Source organism: Micromys minutus, assembly GCF_963924665.1.
Source record: "Micromys minutus genome assembly, chromosome: 19".
Taxonomy (NCBI): domain Eukaryota; kingdom Metazoa; phylum Chordata; class Mammalia; order Rodentia; family Muridae; genus Micromys; species Micromys minutus.
The window spans coordinates 24,932,939-24,951,642 of NC_137954.1; the positions used below are offsets into that span (position 1 = coordinate 24,932,939).

Genomic DNA, 18,704 nt, shown 5'->3' on the forward strand with positions numbered 1-18,704 from the left:
CCTCGTGCTTCCTTAGACCTCAATAGCAGATGCATTATGGACACCCAAAAAGTGCACCGTGACTGTCCCACTTCAGCTGTAGATGGTAAAAGTTACCCACTAGACACCACAATGAATGCCTATAGCCCCAGCTGCCCAGGAGGCTGAAGCAAGAGAGTTGGTTGAGCCAAGGAGCAAGAGTCGGGTGTCTGTGTGATGTGCCTGGGAGTGAGGGTCTGAGGGTCAGTGTTCACAGTTCAGGTAGTATGGTATGGCCGTTATGGTCAACAGTATGAAGATTCCCCTCCCTCAGAAATCACAGTGGAGATATCCAGCTGGCCGTGGTGGCTCATGACTTGAATCCCACACCAATTGGGAGGCAGAAGCAGGCGAATCTCTGTGAAATTGATGCCAACTTGGCCTGCATAGTGAATTGCCTGCCAGTCAGGGATATGTGGAGAAATACTCTCTCAAAAGAAAACTTTGAGGGAGGAGGAGAAGGAAGAGAAAGAAGGATGAGGAGGAAGAGAAGGAGGGTGAAGAGGAGGAAGAAGAGGAGGAAGAGGATGAGGGGGAGGAAGAAGAGTTGGAAGAGGAGGAGGAGGGAAAGAAGAAAGAGGAGGAGGAGGAGAGGTAGGAGGGAAGGAAGAAGAGGATTAATAATATTAATAATAATAATAATAATAATAATAATAATAATAATAATAATAATAATAATAAGAAGAAGAAGAAGAAGAAGAAGAAGAAGAAAAGAGGAAGTAGAGAAGACAGAAAAGCAAGCTAGGAGTTGGCTCAGTGACTCAGTGGCTTGTGTCAAAGTGTGAAGACTTGAGTTCAAGTTTTCACAAATCATGTAAAGCTCAACAAGGTGGGAATGGTGGAGTCTAGACCCCGGTCCTCCAGTCCTAGGAGATGGGCAGAGACACAGATGATCCCCAGAAGCACATTCAGCTGCTTAACAGCAACCCAACAAAGAAACCCTGTCTCAAACAGGGTAGAGGGGACAGCCACACCTGAGGCTGTCCACTGATCTGCACCATGAGACGTTCACACTACATGCTAACCCTACAATCACACTCCAGTGAAGCACACTTACGCTTGCAAGCCCACACAACAAAGTAAATTGACTGAAGTTAATTTCTTTCTACCTGGTGGACTAGGATCACGGTAGAAATTACATCCAGTGTTACAGGATCAATGATGTTTCCTGCAGACTCCCATTTGAAGACTGGGTTTCACCTACTATGTGAGTAATTAATAAACACTCTCCTTATCATTTTGTTACAAATCAAAGATTAAAAAAAAGTTGGCAGAATAACATTCTATGCACAAAAGAAAGGCCATTTGCAGCTTCTATTGATTGCAGATTTTTTCTTCAAGTCTTTGAAGTCAGGAGTCATAAGGAGTTTGGCACAAGTTCATCTCAGTGACTCCAACAGTTGAGCAAACCTATTGCATCCAAGATTGTGGCTCGCTCCTTTGTTTCCTTTGCTTGATTGTTCATGCTTAAGGATCTGAATACAAGCTCCTCTGGGGGAAGAGACGGAGGGGGTTGAACAGTGCTCATTGGTGAGAGCTGAGGAGCCTCTCCCTAACCCTCGCCCATGCAGCAGTGTCAGGGAGTACCCACTCCAGCAGACAGCTCTAGAATCAAGGGCTGTTCAATGTTGGCCTTAAGCATCTTGGAAGTGCCAGGAGAGTAGGCTGGCAGACGGCGGAGATACAGTGGTGGCTCCCACAGGAAAAGAACATCCGGGGCTCCCAGTAGTTGGGAACATGAGCATACATGGTCCAGAAACCAAGCATTTCAGGTCCCCATCTAAATCCATAGGCTGCAGGCTCACTGCTCCACTGAGCTCAGCCCTGACCCAGGAGCAGGGTCTCTCGTTCAGGGACTTGCAGGCTTGACTCCATTTTCTTTCATTGTCCTGGTGTGCCGGACATGCCCAAAGGCTTCTGGGAGTATAGGTATAGCAAGGGCAATTAGGGAAGGCTGGAGAGCCTGTGAGAAAAAGAGGAAACAGTAACCAAACCGGGAAGAGGAGGTGGCTTCCCAGAAGGAATCTCACCATCTACTGCCAACTGGATGGAATTTCTGCACCATCCTTTGGCAGTGCCCACACTACCAAGCACAGTACCAGGGCAGTCTGCAATCTGACAAATTCAGAAATGAGCAGTAGGTGGATACTCCCTCCTGTATCCTCATTCATGATGATGATGGAAATGCATACAACCTAAGTTTGTTAGCTTGCTTTATTCCCAGCAAGTGGGAAGTGAATGAAGTGAATGAAGTGAATAGAGAGGAGGCAAATGGATGGCCTGCCTCCACCCATCCCTTCCATCAGGACTTTGATGACCTCAGCTGGAAATGGGACTAAGCAGTGGTCTGTAAAATCTTATGTTGACCATTACGATGGGCCTGTGCAATTATGACTGGCACCACTGCCATCTTTGAGGTCCCATAACTTGAGATCTAGGAGCTCAGGGAGACTGAAGGACTAGCCCTCTAGCTCATGGCAAAGCCTACCTGAATCAGAGCAGAACCAGCAGATGGGGGTGAGAGAAGATGAAGGCCAATTTCCCTTCAAGTTCCAAGAGCCTTTCATTGGTTTTCAGGTGAAGAAGATGGCTTGGGTGGGAGGACTCAGGTCTCAGGCACTGAGGGCATCGATGCCAGCAGGGCTGAGTACCAACGCTTGAAGTATGTCAGAGAGGGAGATCACGCCCAGAAGATGCTGGGTCTCATCCACCAACACCAGCCTATGCACCTGTGGGTCCACAGGATTTAGGGAGGGGCGGAGACTTTGGTTACAGCAGCTAATAGGGTCAGTCCCAAGAAGCAGGAAAAGCTTAACACAGCTTAAGGAGAAAAGGGCATCTCCTGGGAACAGCTGGCCATGACTTTGACCACTCAGCTGGCTGTAGATCTTGGCATGAGGTCCCTATGAACAGGACCAGACACCTACCAATGCAGATGCCAGCAGTTGGTCATGAAAGGAAAGGTAGGCCAAGTGCCCAGTATACAGGCATGGCAAGAGCTATGCAGAAAAGAATTAGGCCATCGGTGTTGAGGGCATGCCCAGCGGGGTGCAAGGTACCTGTTCCCGCGCAATCCTGTCAATGACTTCACCTAGGCTCTCGTGGGGTTGGCAGGAGAGAACTCCCTCCAGACACAGTGTCCTCTGCCTCAGAGCTTCTCCCACACTCATGTCTAGGTGGTTGTAGGTTTGCTGGGCAGCCAGGTGCTGGAGCAGAAAAGAATCATGAGTAAGCCTCAGCACCTAGTCTGCAGCCCGATACCCCTGTAAAGGGTCGTCCCATTGGTTCCCATACTGCAACCTCCTTGCAGCACCTCCTGTGTGTTTCCCCACAGAGACTTACAATGACGTCAAAGCGGGAGTAGAGGCCCACAACTTGACCTGCAGTGGGGATAGAGGAGAAAGGCACAAACACACCTCAGTACCAGAGTGCTCTTCAGGGGAAATGAAGAAATCTTTTGAAATTAGCATGTTGACAGTCCCCCAGGCTGCTGGCTTTAGTCATGGGCATCAGATAGGCTTAACATCATTAAGATGCCTGACTTCAGGCCTCTTGTGAGCTTCAGGGAGAACATGGCATTGCCTGTGAAATATTTCAGCCTCATAGTATACAGACATTAGATCTGTAGGTTAAATTTCTGGTTCACAGGAAACAAGACCAGAAGAACAAGGTATAGCCTTGGATAATGAACAAATCTGGAGATGATTTTTAAAAAATTATATTTTATGTACATTGGTGTTTTGCCTGCATATATGTCTGAGTATACGAAGGGTGTTGAATTCTTGGAAACTTTCAGATAATTGTGAGTTGCCATGTGGATCTGGAAATTGAACTTGGGTCCTCTGAAAGAACACCAGTGCTTTTTAACCACTGAACCATATCTCCAGCCTAAGATTTTAAATTACGTTTAGTTAGTGTATGTGTGTGTGCATGTGTGCCACAGCACACATATGTGGAAGTCAGGAACAATCTTCAGGTCAGTTCTCTCCTTTTACTATGTGGAACTGAAGGTAGGGCTCCAGGCTCGGCAATGAGTGTCTTTACCTGCTGAGCCATCTCTCTATCCTTCCTCTAGGAAGGAAACTGATTTGGACTTCTCAACTGACGTGTGCTATGAAAATGGGTGGGAAAAGAGCAGACTTTGACTTAAATAGACTTCAGGGACAAGTGAGATCTGGGAAATGAGAATAAGGACTGGAAATCAGGTCACAGTAAAATATTCAGTCTTAAAAATAACCTCTCTTAAAAAAAAAAAAAACTTTAAGGGACAGTGAGATGGCTCAGTTGGTAAAGGTACTTTTTGCCAATCCTGACAGCCTTAATTTGATCCCTGGAATGCAACAGTGGAAGGAGAGAACCAACTCCTGAAAGTTCTTCCCTGACCTCCTTGTATTCATAGTGGCACATAGGCACCCAGATAGATAGATAGATAGATGATAGATATATGATAGATATATGATAGATGTATGATAGATAGATAGATAGATGATAGATAGATAGATGTAATAAAAAGTTTTACGTTCTATTTATTACTATGGTATGTGCGTGTGCTACAGTGTGTGTGGGAAGCCAGGGGAGGACAAGTATCAGGAGCTGCTTCTCTCCTTCCAATCTCAGTGTATGTTCTGGGAGTTGAACTCCAGTTGCCAGACTTGATTGGTACATGCCTTTTCTGGCTGAGCATCTCACCTGGCCAGTTATTCACAGTTGTGCTGGGGAATATAAAATATGCTCATTGTAAGAGGTACAAACTGAAGTATCTAAGGGTGCTAAGATCCGATGTCTGTAAGTTACTTAGTTACTTCTTATGAGTTCATCATGGCAATATGTTGTTCTCTAACATTGTATTAACTTTGAAATTTTTTCATATTTAAGTATAAGTTTAAAGTCCTTGGGGCTGGAGAGATGGGTCAGTGATTAAGAGCACTGACTGCTCTCCCAGAGGTTCTGAGTTCAAATCCCAGCAACCACATGATGGCTCACAACCATCCGTAATGAGAGCCAATGTCCTCTCTGGTGTGTCTGAAGGCAGCTACAGTGTACTACAGTATACATAAAACAAATAAATCTCTTTAAAAAGTCCTTTATGATATCAAGCTCCATTCTGTGACTATAACTAAAGAGTTATGTGTGAGTTACATACCTCTTTTTAATGTAGTATGTACTGCCTATGTGTGTTGTGTGGGGGGGCATGGGTGTGTTGTCACATGTCTTATGCTCCTGCATGTGTGTATGCGTGTAAGAGCTTGTGTGTGTATGTGTGTGTGCTCTTGCATGTGTGTACATGTATGTGTGTTGTCACATTTGTGGGCATGTGTGTGTGTTGTCACATGGTGGCCTTGTGTGTGTGTGAGTGCTTCTGCTTGTGTGCATGTGTGTGTGGGCTTGTGTGTGTGTGTGTGTGTGTGTGTGTTCCTGCATGTGGGTATGTCTGTGTGGACTTGTGTGTGTATATGCTCCTGCCTGCGTATAAGTGTGTGTATCACATGGTGGGTTTGTGTGTGTGTGCTCCTGCATGTGTATATGTGTGTGTGTGTGTGTGGTCAAACGTGTGGGTTTGTGTGTGCATGTGTGTATGTGCTCATGCATGTGTGGAGGCTGGCAGTTGATGTCAGCTGTCTTTCTCTATTGTTTCCCACTTTGTTTATTCAGGCAGGAGCTCTCATTAAACCTGGTATTCCAAGATTCAGCTAGTCTATCTGGTCAGCTTATTGTCCCAGGGACCCTCTGCTGCCACCCCCCCCCGAGCCCTGGAACTACACACCACCCCCACCTTTCTGAGTGCTGAGGGATACAGACTCTGGCCTTCACACTCTGGCCTTAGAGTAAATGATTTTACCCACAGAACCATTTCGCAAGTCTCAACTTTGAAATACCTTGTAGTTAGAGTCTAACTAAAGAAATACTCTTGCTGTCTGGCAGACGCTTTCTAAAGCAGGACAATAAGGTGTGACTGGGTGCACAGGATCCCAGGGTCCATTTTTAGGTGAACACAAAGGATCTGCTGTTTCCTCTGACCACCATCTTATTGCAAATAATGTTGCCAGTCCTCCTTCAAAGGCAGAAGGACGAGTTCCCCCCACACATGGGGCATCCTGGGGCATGGTGGTACATTCCCACAATTCAGCATTAGACGCAGAGGCAGAACTGTTATGAACTGGAGGCCAGTGTGGACTACACAGTAGTCCTCTGTGCAACAGGATGGGACCATGTCTCAAAACAGCACCCCCAGCAGGAAAAGATTCCCTTACATGACTGGGGAAACTGGGCCTCAGAAAGGTTAAATAATTAGTCCAAAGTTCAAAATGTGCAGAGACTTCTAACCCCACTCCATCTTGGGCACTACAGCTGATAACCCAAAGATTCTGGCTCAACGCTTTGCCCACATACTCCCCGTCAGGCCCTCCCTGGCCCACCCTAACTAGAGCCTTTCACCCTGGGTGTACTACCAGATTCATTGACCACAGGTAGTGCAGACACACGTCGGTCCACAAAGATGTCCAGCGCAGTCAGGATAGGAGCTGTTTCCAGAACTACAGCTAAGTCTCGGAATGTGCCAATGCCCAAGTCTTGGATAGTGCGGCAGAGGAAGGAGGGTCGGGGCAGCAGGGCACCCTGTTGGGATGGGACACAGTAGTGATCTCATCAGATCAAGACACTTGATCTAGCGCGTCTCCTGGGGCTCTCCCCTTGCCCCCACCATCCCATACTCACAAATATATGCAGGAACTTGAGGAGCCGTTTGTGTGTGAGTATATAGAGCACAGTGCCAGAGACAGGGTCCAGGACTGGCAGGCGGTGGATTCTGTTCTTGATGAGGGCATAGACAGCTTCAAACAAACTTTAGGGAATGGAAACAGTTGAGACTAGAAGCAACATGGTAGAGACCCTCTACCTGTGGCCCCCAACAGGGAACCAAGGTTCCCTCATCCCTCTGCTTCCTGGGAGGACTGAATGAATGCAGGACTGAGAGAGATAGCACAAGGGCATGATTCAAGTGTCTCAGACAACATAAAAGCCCTTGTTGCCAAACCTGTTGACCTGCGCCCAATCCCCGAATCCCTAATGATAAGAGAACCAACTTCTGCAAAACATGCAACATGCTCTGTCCTCCACATGTGCACAGTGATCTCTCTCTCTCTCTCTCTCTCTCTCTCTCTCTCTCTCTCTCTCTCACACACACACACACACACACACACAACAAACAACAAAAATCACAACAAAAACCTGAGAGAGAGAGAGAGACAGACAGACAGACAGACAGAGAGAGAGAGAGAGAGAGAGAGAGAGAGAGAGAGAGAGAGAGAGGAGAAAGAAAAGAAGAGAAGAGAAGATGACAAAGTGAACAGAGAGGGCGTTTACCTGTCATTGGGAGAGATGGAGACTAGAGGCTTGAAACAGCCTTGTAGGTAGATCTCTGCAGAAAAACCTGAGTCAGGCCGCAGGAGTTTCCAGTGGCCTCATGCTGTCTCCTGACTGCTTTCTTTCCTGCAGGTACTTGAGGCTTCCCCATTGCCTGTGCCCTCCAGGAAATCCCACCTTCTGTCTCAGGCCTTGGGCCCCAACCTGAACCCCTGCAGTCTCCAACTTACCCCTCCAAGTCTCAATCTTATGTTCTTCAATCTCGTAGATCTGGACCTAAAGGAATTGGTGGGACTTTGGGGTCAGACTTGAGTCCTGGAACATCAGGCTTCCTGAAGATGCCCCTATCCCAACCCACCGGTCACCCCAGAACTCACTAGGGGGGATCTGTAGTAACGGTGCAGCACCAGGATGAAGTCTGTGATGGTGAGCATCCCTGTATGGTTGACAGTTGACAAACATGGGGAAAGTTAGGTCTAAGTGCAAGGTTTGTTGAGGACCCAGTGCCAGCATTCTTGTGCCATATGAAGTCCAAGCACCTCTCCTCACCCACAAAGCTCTGCTTCTTGCTGTCCCACAGAGGAGCTGCCCTCACGCCATTGGCCACCATGGCAAAGAAAGCCTTCTTTATCTGAGGGGCAGGAAAGAACAAAGTGGGAGGGGTGAGGACTGACAGCAGTCTACCCTCCCCTCTTGCTGTTCCCAACAGGCTCCTTCCATGGGATTTTTCTTCTCCATTATGAGTCTGCCTCTTTCCAATGGCAAGACCACATTTGCCATGCAAATATGTCTGCTTGTGCCCAGAGGGACTAAGGGACCATTATTAGACAGCAGTGTTTCTACAAGGAGGCCATGTGCGTGGAAATGGTGTAGTTTTACTTATCTAATTACCAGAGGTGATACTTATTCACACAACGTTTGCAGAGCTTCATCAGCTTCCTCACTAAATTTGAGACTGACTTACTTGATCTATATCCTAGGCAACACTAACTCATATGTACTGGCTGTGCTGAACTCTTTCCTCTTCTCTCCTGTCCTTTCTATGTTTCTGGTTTCGTTTTGTTTTTGTGTGTGCATGTGTTGTTGCTGTTGTTGTTGTTGTTGCTGCTGCTGCTGTTACTTGTTTTTGAGGCTAGCCTGGAACTCAGAACTCTCCTGCCTCAGCTCCCTTAGAGCTGATATTACAGATGTATACCACTGCTTCCAACTCTTTGACACATATCAAGATTTAAGCAAGGAGCTGGAGAGGTGGCTCATCAGTTAAGGGCACTGACTGCTCTTCCAGAGGTCCCGAGTTCAATTCCCAACAACCACATGATGGCTCACAACCATCTGCAATGGAATCTGGTGCCCTTTTCTGGTGTGTACTCATATACATGAAATAAATAAAGTAAATCTTAAAAAAAAGACTTAAGCAAAACTTTTACAATAATATATTTCTTTGTTAAACAACAGAGCCAGCTTGTTCTGTGGATGGCACATGTGCCAGGCCTTGAGTGTGTATGCACCATGCCGCCAACTTCACCTGCTCTGCAGTAACGGTGCTAAGGAGCAGGAGAATGGCTACCGTAGCTAGTACCCTCCTCTCTGTCCTGAGCAACTCTGCAATGTCTTACAGGGTTAACAGAGTATTCTTACTTTGTCCTGTGTTGTCCTAAGACTCCTTTGAAACAAGGGGAGCAAGCTTCTCATCCCTGTTTTAGAGATGATGAAGATAAAGTGGCCAACCCCAGGTTTAACAGGTTCAAGGTGACAGAGTTGTGTTGGCAATTATGGGATCCCCACAGAGCATGCTCTCTCCCTACTGTGTGTATGATGCTAAGGAGTCCCAGAAAGGGACTTTCCTTTCAGACACTACAACTTGACAAGACATCCAGGAGAATATGGGTGGTAGCTACCGAGGCAGAAGGCTGGGCCATGTGGTCAAGTAGGGTCAAGCCAGGATCTTACCTCCAGTGTGGTGTCAAAGATGACCAGTTTGGAGCTGGTGGCCATGGCGTCATAGCACGTGTGTTCTTGCATGAAGTGCATATAGACCTGGGCTCCAGGCTTCTGAAGCTCATCATCCCAACTCAGGCCGAGAAGTGGGGCCTGTGGGGATAGGCAAGGCCGAGGCCTGTCCTCCCCCAGACCTTCGAGCTCACAGTCCCAGGTCTCTGGGGCTGGGAACTCTATGGTCAGCTCCAGGTCACCTGTGCTGGAGCCTGCTGCTGAAGCTGCACAGTCGGGCAAGAGCAAGTCCCACCCTGTGGCGGAGGTCTCCATCTCAGCCAAGGGAACAGCTTGAGCCAAGGGTGTGGCCTTTGGGAATGTGGCCTCCTGCCTAGTGGACTCAGCAGCTGGTCTGGACTGGGCACCTGTTGGGTGAAGAAGGCAGGGAGGACAGTAACTTCATCTTCCAAAGCACGCTCTCTGAGCTTTTAGTGTTTGGCAGCATTGGAATACCGGGATATTGTAGAGTCCCAGAGTCCTAGCTGACAGTAACTCTGTTCCATCCAAGGGCCCTGGGTCACCAGCATGATTATTGCCTCTTGTTGAGGGAGACAGAGACCACAAGATGAGACTGGGTTTAAGTCCATGTGATGGAGAGGTCTGAGGTCAAACTTCACTCTGCAATTCTTACTGACCCTGTCACCATGACCGACCTTGGCCTCACCTTCTCCCAAACCTGGTGGCTCTGCCTCTTCTACAGCCTCCTGTCTTGTCCATCTGGAAGCCTTGACTCCCCGTAAGGCACAGGTTCTTTCAGAGCTGGTGGCCACAGCTGGTGATGGCCATGAGTTTTCTCCTTGTTCTAAGAAGTCCATCTCTGGAAGGAAAAAAGGAACCTCTTTGATAAGTAGGGAACAATACAACAAAACCAAGGCTGTTGTCATTAGTGAGGCTACAGTAAGCTTTCAAAGCCAACCCGGAATATTTTTTTGTTTTCTATTCATAGGATTCTTCCAAGGCACATATTGTAAATAGGAATAGCCTTCCTATTTCCCATCGAGGGACCAGAAACTCTAAGAGGTTAAGCAATTTGCCACAAATCACACAGCTGGAAAAGCAGTAAAGTTCGCAGTGGGGTTCAGATCTTCAGCAAAGAGAAGAGGGGAGGTGGGGGACACACACTGGGGAACAGAGGAGGGAGAAGGCTGAGAGGGGCAAGAATTTCTCCTGACAAAAGCCAAGCTAGGGGTTAAGGACTAGGGTTCAAAAAGAAAGGGGACAAGGGAGCTAAAGAGAAAAGGCTAGACCCACAGGGAGCAGCACTCCACCCACCTTGACTCTCTGGACCCCCACTGTGGTTCCAGGTCAGGGTCTTTGGGAAAGAATGTCTGAAGTGAAAATGCTTTCTGTTTTAAAGTCCCTGGGTTGTCCCCCTTTATAAAGCAAACCCACCCCAAACAGATATGCACAAATTGCATACTCCTGGCACACCTGGAACCTCACACAGGCACGTACACGCAAACTACATACATACACAGCACGGACCAGTTCACACACACTGAATACAGTGCACAGCAAGCACGCGGGTCACACACACACACGCGGGCGCGCACACACACGGCCATGCGCTTGCGGTCCTTTTCTGTCCCAGCGCCGGCCCCCTGGGACCCCGGTACCCCAGGCAGTGTGTGCTCCAGCTCGGGCTCCATGCGGCCAGCTCTAGTCCCGTTAGCAAGTGTGCGACAGGCGGTGGTGGGGTGGCACTATTCTGGTCTGGTCCCTGGCGGCAGGCCCTGGGGGATCGGGTTCTCTCTGATTGTCAGGTCTTGGGAGGGAGCGCTCAGCCGGCAGCTGTTCCTGCGCTGCTGCTTGGGGGCGCTGCGGAGGCGGAACTCTCATCTAACGGAGAGTTGTAGGGAGGAAAGTTGGCTGCCTTCACTCCATGCAAACTTCCCTAGCCTGAGTGGGATGAATTAGAAAGGATACACTCGAGGATGGAGGTGGGTGAGAGTGTCGCCGGTGGTCCTGAGAGAGGAGCCAGGGTATATCAAGACTTTCCATTTTGGATCCCACCAACCTATTCCCTTCTTAGGTGAAAGAAAGATGGAGAAGGAGACTCAGACTGGTGGGCACTCTGCTGGTCGTCACAAAGGCGAGAGATGGGACTGAGAGCTCCGGCTCATACCTGTGTGCAGAAGGAGCAATACCTGAATTGACCTGTGCTTGCAAGATGAATGGGTGTACGGGAGTCCAGCCCCTAACCCACCATAAGTACTGACTCTGCATCTCTCTGTGCCAGAGGAGAACCCAGCCTGGCTCCTGTGTGGCTCACCCGCTTCCTTGGCATTCCTATGGCCTGAGTCAGAGTCCAAATGGGGAACGCTGACCCGGCTGCTCTGGCTTCCCTCTCCCTGCCCCTCCCTTCCTCATGTCATTCCAGTCTCTTCCATCGCTGACATCCTGAGTGGACGCTCAGGAATGGAGATTTCACCTGGATTTATTTAACATACTTTCGTTTCTCTTTCAAAGCACCTGCAACTGCCTTCAAGGGGGTGTGGAAAAGAACTGTGCGGGAGGGAGGCTTTTGCTTTTCATGAGTGTCCCTGGGACCTGGATCTGTTGCCAGATAGTGGAACTTCTGAGACACAGCAAATGGGCCCACCTCAGTGCCCATCAGCCTGTTCTATTGTCTAGGCTTGGCAGTCATAGCAAGCATTTTGCTAAACTTGTGACAATGGTCCACAGCTTGCCCTGTGCAATATTTGCCTTTCTATCGGCTAGTCAGTCTCTAAACTAGTATTTGTTTTAGATTTTAAGTAGCAGCACTTCCAAACAAAAATTAGTTAGGCTAAAACGTTTGGTTGCTGTCACAAAGACCCAATTTAAGAATGCTCAGGAGCTTGGAAGGTGGCTCAGTGGGTGACAGCACTTGCTGGACAAGCACGAGGACCTGAGTTCAAGTCCCCAGTGCCCACATATAGAGCTGCATGTAGTCACCATCTGTGGAGGTGTGGAAGCAGGAGAATCACTGGGACTTGCTGGTCTCCAGCCTAATTTCAGGTTTAGTGAGAGGCTCTGTCACAAGAAAGATTAAGATGGAACCTGATAAAGCAGGACACTCAACTTCCTCTGGCTACTGGGAAAACAGGTGCACACCACATATCACACACACACACACACACACACACACACACACACACACACACACACACACACGAGAGCAGGGGAGGGAGGGAGGGGGGAGAGATAGAGAGTATACTTCAAACAACAGTCTAAACAGTCTAGAGCCAGTATGGTAAGTTATGGAACCATTCAAAACACCTTCCTTCTTGAATACCAGATGGCCATCCTAGCCTTTACCCTTGCACTAGCATTATAGTCAGAAGAAAGAAAAGGGAAAAAGAAAATTCATGCATCTCCTAAGACCTGGAGTGGAAGCTACTCCCTCACTTCTGCTCATGTTGAATTGGCCAACTTTACCCACGAGCCTTCAAAGGGCAGGGAGTTGGGGATCTCAGTCATTATAGGCAACCATTCCAGCTACAATTCATTTAATTCTACCACTAAAAGAGAAGAAAACTAGACAGCAGGCCCATTTGGCAGTCTCCACTGAAGAGTGTTTTCATTCCTTCACTGGGGCATGGAAACCAATTCAGAGAAAACAAGCAACACTTCCCAAGGTCATTTGGCAAGCAAACAACCAGCAGACTTTAGGAACTTTTCCTTACATCCAGCCAACATCGTTTGGCCACCCAGGGGCCAGCCATCAAATGAGCTGAAAGATATTTGCACAGGGAAGGGCAGCTCTGCATTGAGGAGGGTACCAAGGTCATGTGCTGTAGTGAACCGTGGAACAATTCTGCATGTTGGATACAATCAGGGAAGACTTTTCAGAGGAGGAGGTCCTAATGGGGAACATGGAGAACAGAAAAGGTGTGTGAGATTTAAGCCTGCTCTGAATCGTGGAAGAGTTGGAAGGCATTCTGGGAGGACTGGAGGTGACCTTTCAGGTCTACTGCATCATGGGCCTTTGGGGTTAGGCCACAGAGATGGTAACTCATTTCAACCAGTGTAAACACTCAGATTGTGACTGTTATTATGAAAGTCCTACAAGAGAGGGGCCACTCTGGCTACTTGTGGGGGAAGGATGGAGGAGGTAGCAAGGGTGGGGCCGGAACTCTAGTCCCTGTGCAAGTGGTTCCAAAGATGGGGGATCGTTCAGACGGCAGACATGAACAAGCTGAGGCATTTACTTCGAATGTGGGAGAACCTGAATTCCGTGCCTCACAGCAGGAAAAGAAAGGAACAGATAAGGGAATGAGAAGAAAAGACTGAGCTAGGGATGTTCCTCAGTTGGTAGGATGCTTGCCCAGCCTGTGTGAAGTCACGGTTTGGTCCCCAGCACTTCATAAAATCAGCATGGTGGTGTATACAGTAATCTCAGGTGTGGAGGCAGGCAGATCATAAATTCAAGGTCATCCTCAGCTACAAGGGGGGATTCAAAAGAGTCTGGCATACGTGAGACCTTGTCACACACACACACACACACACACACACACACACACACACACACACACTCACATAATAAGCAAGCCCCAAATCACAAACCAGTGTGCAAAGGAGAGTTCCTTTTAGAGCAGTGGTTCTCAACCTTCCTAATGCTTCGACCCTTTAATACCGATCCTCATGGTGTGGTGACCCCCCCACATAATTTTTTTCATTGCTAATTCATAACTGTAATTTTGCTAGTTATGAACTGTAATGTATCTCCGATGTGTTTTCCCGATGGTCTTAGGTGACCCCTGTGAAAAAATTCTTGGAAATCCCGACGGCGTCCCGACCCACAGGTTAAGAACCGCTAAGCCGGTTTTTCTTACTCTCATCTAGAAAGCTACATTAGTGTAAAGGAGAACAGGCAAGAACTCCAAGTCTAGAGAATCTTGGGCATGTGAGCAATGCTTACACGGTACCATGGCTGTGGTTGCTCGGACTCAGAGCCAATCAGCCTTCTAAGCTTTGAGGATTGGCAGAGAATCCATAAGCCTGACTAGGAAGGCCTCACTTGACCCTCCTCTCTGGTTTTCATCCACCCAGCATGTCTCCAGCAGCTGGGAAAGCCATCTGGGAAAACTGGAATGTCTGTGAGAAAGGCCTACCACTCCCACACAGCTGCAGGGACCCCTGGTAAGGAGCAACTGCTCACGGGGAAGTCAGCTGTGTTGCCCACACTTTGGTATTGTTAATATCCAGTGGCCTCTAAGCATGCTGGTCATCTTTTCCTATTTCAAGATTTTTAAAAAAATATATATATTTATTTATATGAGTACACTGTAGCTATCTTCAGACACACCAGAAGAGGGCATCACATCTCATTACAGATGGTTGTGAGCCACCTTATGGTTGCTGGAAATTGAACTCAGGACCTCTGGAAGAGCAGCCAATGCTCTTAACCGCTGAGCCATCTCTCCAGCCCCTCAGGATGTTTTTGTTGCATTTATCCTGTTTCTGTTCCACTATTATTAATGGTTTGTATGAAGGAGAGGTTCTCTGCCTGTTATGCTACAGGGCATCAGAACAGGACTGCCCTGTAATAGGATACTAGTGCCTCAGAGAACAGCTGGTGCCCATCTGGAACTGACTGATCTGCAGAAGCTATGAATATTTCCTTCTTCATGGGGGTAGGCAGACTCTTTCTTCTTCTATCAGTAAAACCCTACAATTATATTTCCCAGCTCCCTTTGCAGATAATGTGGTCATGTGACTAAATCTGGCCAATGAGATTTCAGCAACAACATCATAGGGGTGCCCTTGAATGGGGGAAACATTCCCTAGGCTCCTAATGGGGACAGTGATATGATAGTCAGCACTAGAGCAACCATTAGGTCACCATGATGGAAGACACAGGCTGAAATGGGAGAACCTCCCCCACCCTCATCTAGAGCTACCTGTCCTTGTCTATTTTGTGTTGCCCTGACAGAAAATCCCAGACTGGGTAATTTACAGTGAAGTGTGTTTCTCATGGATCTGAGGACCTCAAAAGCCTCCATCTTGGCATTGCTGTGTAGGGAATAACTTTACAACATATGAACTTTGGGGACACAGTCAGGTCATAACATATCCCCACCCCCATCCCTTACCCGGCCTTCTTACCTCTGGACAGTTACATTAAAAACAAATTGCTGTGTTTAAGCCACTGAGAAGTTGAAGTTTTGTTAAAACAGCGAGGCCTTTCTCTAGCTAGCACATGCGCACTGTTGGGCTTAGCAGTTGCGGCGCATCGATGTAATGCTTCCTTCCGCAGCGTCCAGTATCTCCCAGACACTGCAAAATGCACCATAGGCAAGCAGAGCACATGGCCCCTTGCAGAGCTCTGAGATGAAGCATTTTGTTACTTCTGTTTTGCAGAGGAGGAGGAAACGGAGGCAAAAATAGATTAAGTAACTTGATAAAAATATCAAGTGTTGGAGACAAGGCTAACATTTGCCATTTCTGGATTCCATCAGCCACAGCTGACTTGTGAGACGCTCAGGTCTGGCAGGTACTAGATGCTCACTAAGTCCTTCCTGTTGTCATTCACCACCCCCCATGTTGTCAGACATCTAGTCCAGTTCCAAGACTTTGAAGGCAGACCTTGTCAGGTAGCCCGGATTCTCACCTCACACAGCCATCAAAATGGCTCCAGCAGGGGCAGAGCTGGACAACACTGAAACCAGTGGTGGTTTTCCATTTAAAAGAGTGTGCTACTCTGTCCTGCCCTGCCCTGCCCTGCCCTGCCCTGCTCTGCCCTGCCCTGCCCTGCCCTGCCCTGCCCTGCTCTGCCCTGCCCTGCCCTGCTCTGCCCTGGCCCTGCTTCTACCCTGCCCTGCCCTGTGCTAGCCCTGCCCCCACCCCTGCACCTGCTTCTGGACCACTGTCCCCACACCTGCTCTTGCTGCCAGCCACACCCCCACCCATCCCCCTGAGCAAGGCGAATCAGCAGAAGGCACTGGCCTCATCTGGGTAATGTAAACCGCTTTGGTGCTTGGTTTTCATCTCTGGCCATGGAGTTATGTTTCTTGTAACTCTACTTCTTGGCTCTCTTGCACGCTAGATTTATAATAAGGGCTGTGCACTTTGACCCTAAAGTGGATTTGGCTGGCATCCCTGCATATTGGTCTGGTACATGAAGTTAGAGATCCTGTTTAAGTGGTTTTATTTGTATGTATGTATGTTTGTTTTTTAAATGGAAGAGGTAAAAACACTTTGAAGAGGTTGGGGGAAATACCCTGGCTGGAACCTACCTCTGATAAGCTGCAGATGGAGAGTGGTTCAGACACTGATGGAGTGGCCTCTATTGTTTCATCAGACACAGAGGCTGAAAGCACTGTCCACCCTACCTATGGCTAGACAACACCATGAGTGCTAAAGTCCCCAGGTCCTGGACAGAACCAGTACCGACCGTGTTGATACAATCCCAGTGACCTCACAGTCCACCTCTGGACTGTCTTCTGAAGGGATACTGAGAATGGTTTTGGGTAGGTGCTGTTGGTATCCAGAAGTTCTTTGCATCTCTGTGGAAAAAAAAAAAACTTCACATCTGCCTTTAGTGCTCTATGGTGTTTTCTCTCACAGACTGTAAACCTGGGTGCTGGGAATCTAAACCCAGGCCTTCATGACAAACATGTTACTGACTGAACCTTCTCCTGTCCCTGCTCTTTAAACTGTTACCTAGCAATTTTAGTTATTGAAGAAACCATACCCTGCCCCCTCCCCGAAAGCTCACATCTTGTGACTTACTGAGAGCTCAGTTACAGTGGGCCCCGAAGAACCTGCTGCATACTTACTTACCTGCACAAGTGCCTCCGGCCACGGTGATGGTGCAATGGACATTATTAGCCCAAAGTGAGCAGGTTACACTTTTGCAGAAGCTAACAGAACTCTTTCCCCTGGACCTGGTACTGAGGGATGAAATGTGGGGATCTCGGAGGTTGCCCTGCAGAATTAAGCCAAATCATCACCAAAAGGTCCTTCTGCCAACATTGCACCCAGACCAAACCACCTGAGCTTGCTGTTCTCAAAGAAGACTGGGTTTGGTTCCCAGCACCACACAGAGGAAGAGAACAACCTCTCATAGATTGTTCTCCGACTTTCACCTCTCCTCCCTCTCTCCCTTTCCCTCTCCCTCTCTCTGTGTGTTTCTTTATTTTTTTAAAGATGTATTTATTTATTTAATGTATGAGTACACTGTCTCTTCAGACACACCAGAAGAGGGCATCAGATCTCATTACAGATGGTTGTGAGCCACCATGTGGGTGCTGGGAATTGAACTCAGGACCTCTGGAAGAGCAGTCAGGGCTCTTAACCACTGAGCCATCTCTCTAACCCTTGTGTTTAATAACTAAGTGAATAGTGTAAAAAAGAATTTAAAAAACCCAGAAAACAGAAGAATATCTTCATTACTTAAAGTGCCAACTTGTAATTTTTATTTTATTTTATTTTTTTGTGAGGAGGGTGGTTCAAGACAGGGTTTTTCTGTATAGTCCTGGCTGTCCTGGAATTTATTCTGTGGACCAGGCTGGCCTCGAACTCACAGAGCTGCCTGCTTCTGCCTCCCAAGTGCTGGAATTAAAGGTGTGTGCCACCACATCCTGTTGCCAAGTTGTAATTTTATACAAAAGGAAAGTTTATCAAACAGAAGGGCTGAAGAGATGGCTCAGCAGTTCACAGCACTGATTGCTCTTCCAGAGGTCTTCGGATCATTTCCCAACACCCACATGGAAGCTCACAACTGTCTATAACTCCAGTTCCAGGGAATATGACACCTTCACAGGCAGCACAGACAGACATGCAGGCAAAACATCAATGCACATAAAATAAAAGAAATAAATTATTTTTAAAAGGATCTATCTAAGGGCTTAAACATAAAATTCTCCCCAGAGGCTCTTGTGTGCAATGCTTGGTTTCTTGCTGGTGAGTTGATTTTGAAAAGTTTTAGAAACTTTAAGAGGCGAGGCCTAGCTGGAACATACAGAACCCTTAAGAGTGTGGCTTTGAAGGGTACACATGGTCTCCAGTCTCCTCACCCTTTGCTTTCTCTCTGCCGTCAAGTGAACGGCCTCCTTCACACTCCTGCTGCTGCAGACATGGGCTGATCCTGTTGGTACCACAAGCCAAGATTAATCCTTACTAAGTTGCTCCCCCAGGTTCTCTGGTTATGGCTACTCAAAAGCAACTTACATAACATCTCTTCTGACAGGTAAAAGCAGGTAATTCATCATTCTAAAATAAATTCCAGGGAACGCCAGAGTGTATGCTTCAGGAAGTCGTATCTTACATAGTAGATCGTAACTCTAAAATGGTAAAACTGAGACCAATTTAAACGAGTAGATTAAATTTTTTAGAAATATAGAGAG

General features: G+C 47.7%; 1 protein-coding gene across 3 annotated transcripts; it reads right to left on the reverse strand.

Moving 5' to 3' along the window:
• Positions 1 to 1,114: 1,114 nt before the first annotated feature.
• Positions 1,115 to 11,040, reverse strand: PRKAG3 (protein kinase AMP-activated non-catalytic subunit gamma 3). 3 transcript variants are annotated; one of them, XM_080933426.1, is made up of 14 exons: positions 10,989 to 11,037; positions 10,645 to 10,684; positions 10,037 to 10,189; positions 9,331 to 9,737; positions 7,930 to 8,011; positions 7,758 to 7,816; positions 7,611 to 7,656; positions 7,381 to 7,435; positions 6,733 to 6,859; positions 6,468 to 6,633; positions 3,361 to 3,398; positions 3,078 to 3,224; positions 2,507 to 2,747; positions 1,115 to 1,981 (listed from the first exon to the last, which is right to left on the reverse strand). In XM_080933426.1, exons 1-13 carry the CDS (start codon positions 11,019 to 11,021, stop codon positions 2,631 to 2,633), a joined length of 1,470 nt encoding a protein of 489 aa, XP_080789552.1. In that variant the 5' UTR covers positions 11,022 to 11,037; the 3' UTR covers positions 1,115 to 1,981; positions 2,507 to 2,630. The 3 variants fall into 3 exon arrangements, with proteins under 3 accessions (XP_080789552.1, XP_080789553.1, XP_080789554.1); XM_080933427.1 differs by having other exon boundaries at positions 10,930 to 11,001; XM_080933428.1 differs by lacking the exon at positions 10,645 to 10,684 and having other exon boundaries at positions 10,989 to 11,040.
• Between the last annotated feature and the right edge of the window lie 7,664 nt (positions 11,041 to 18,704).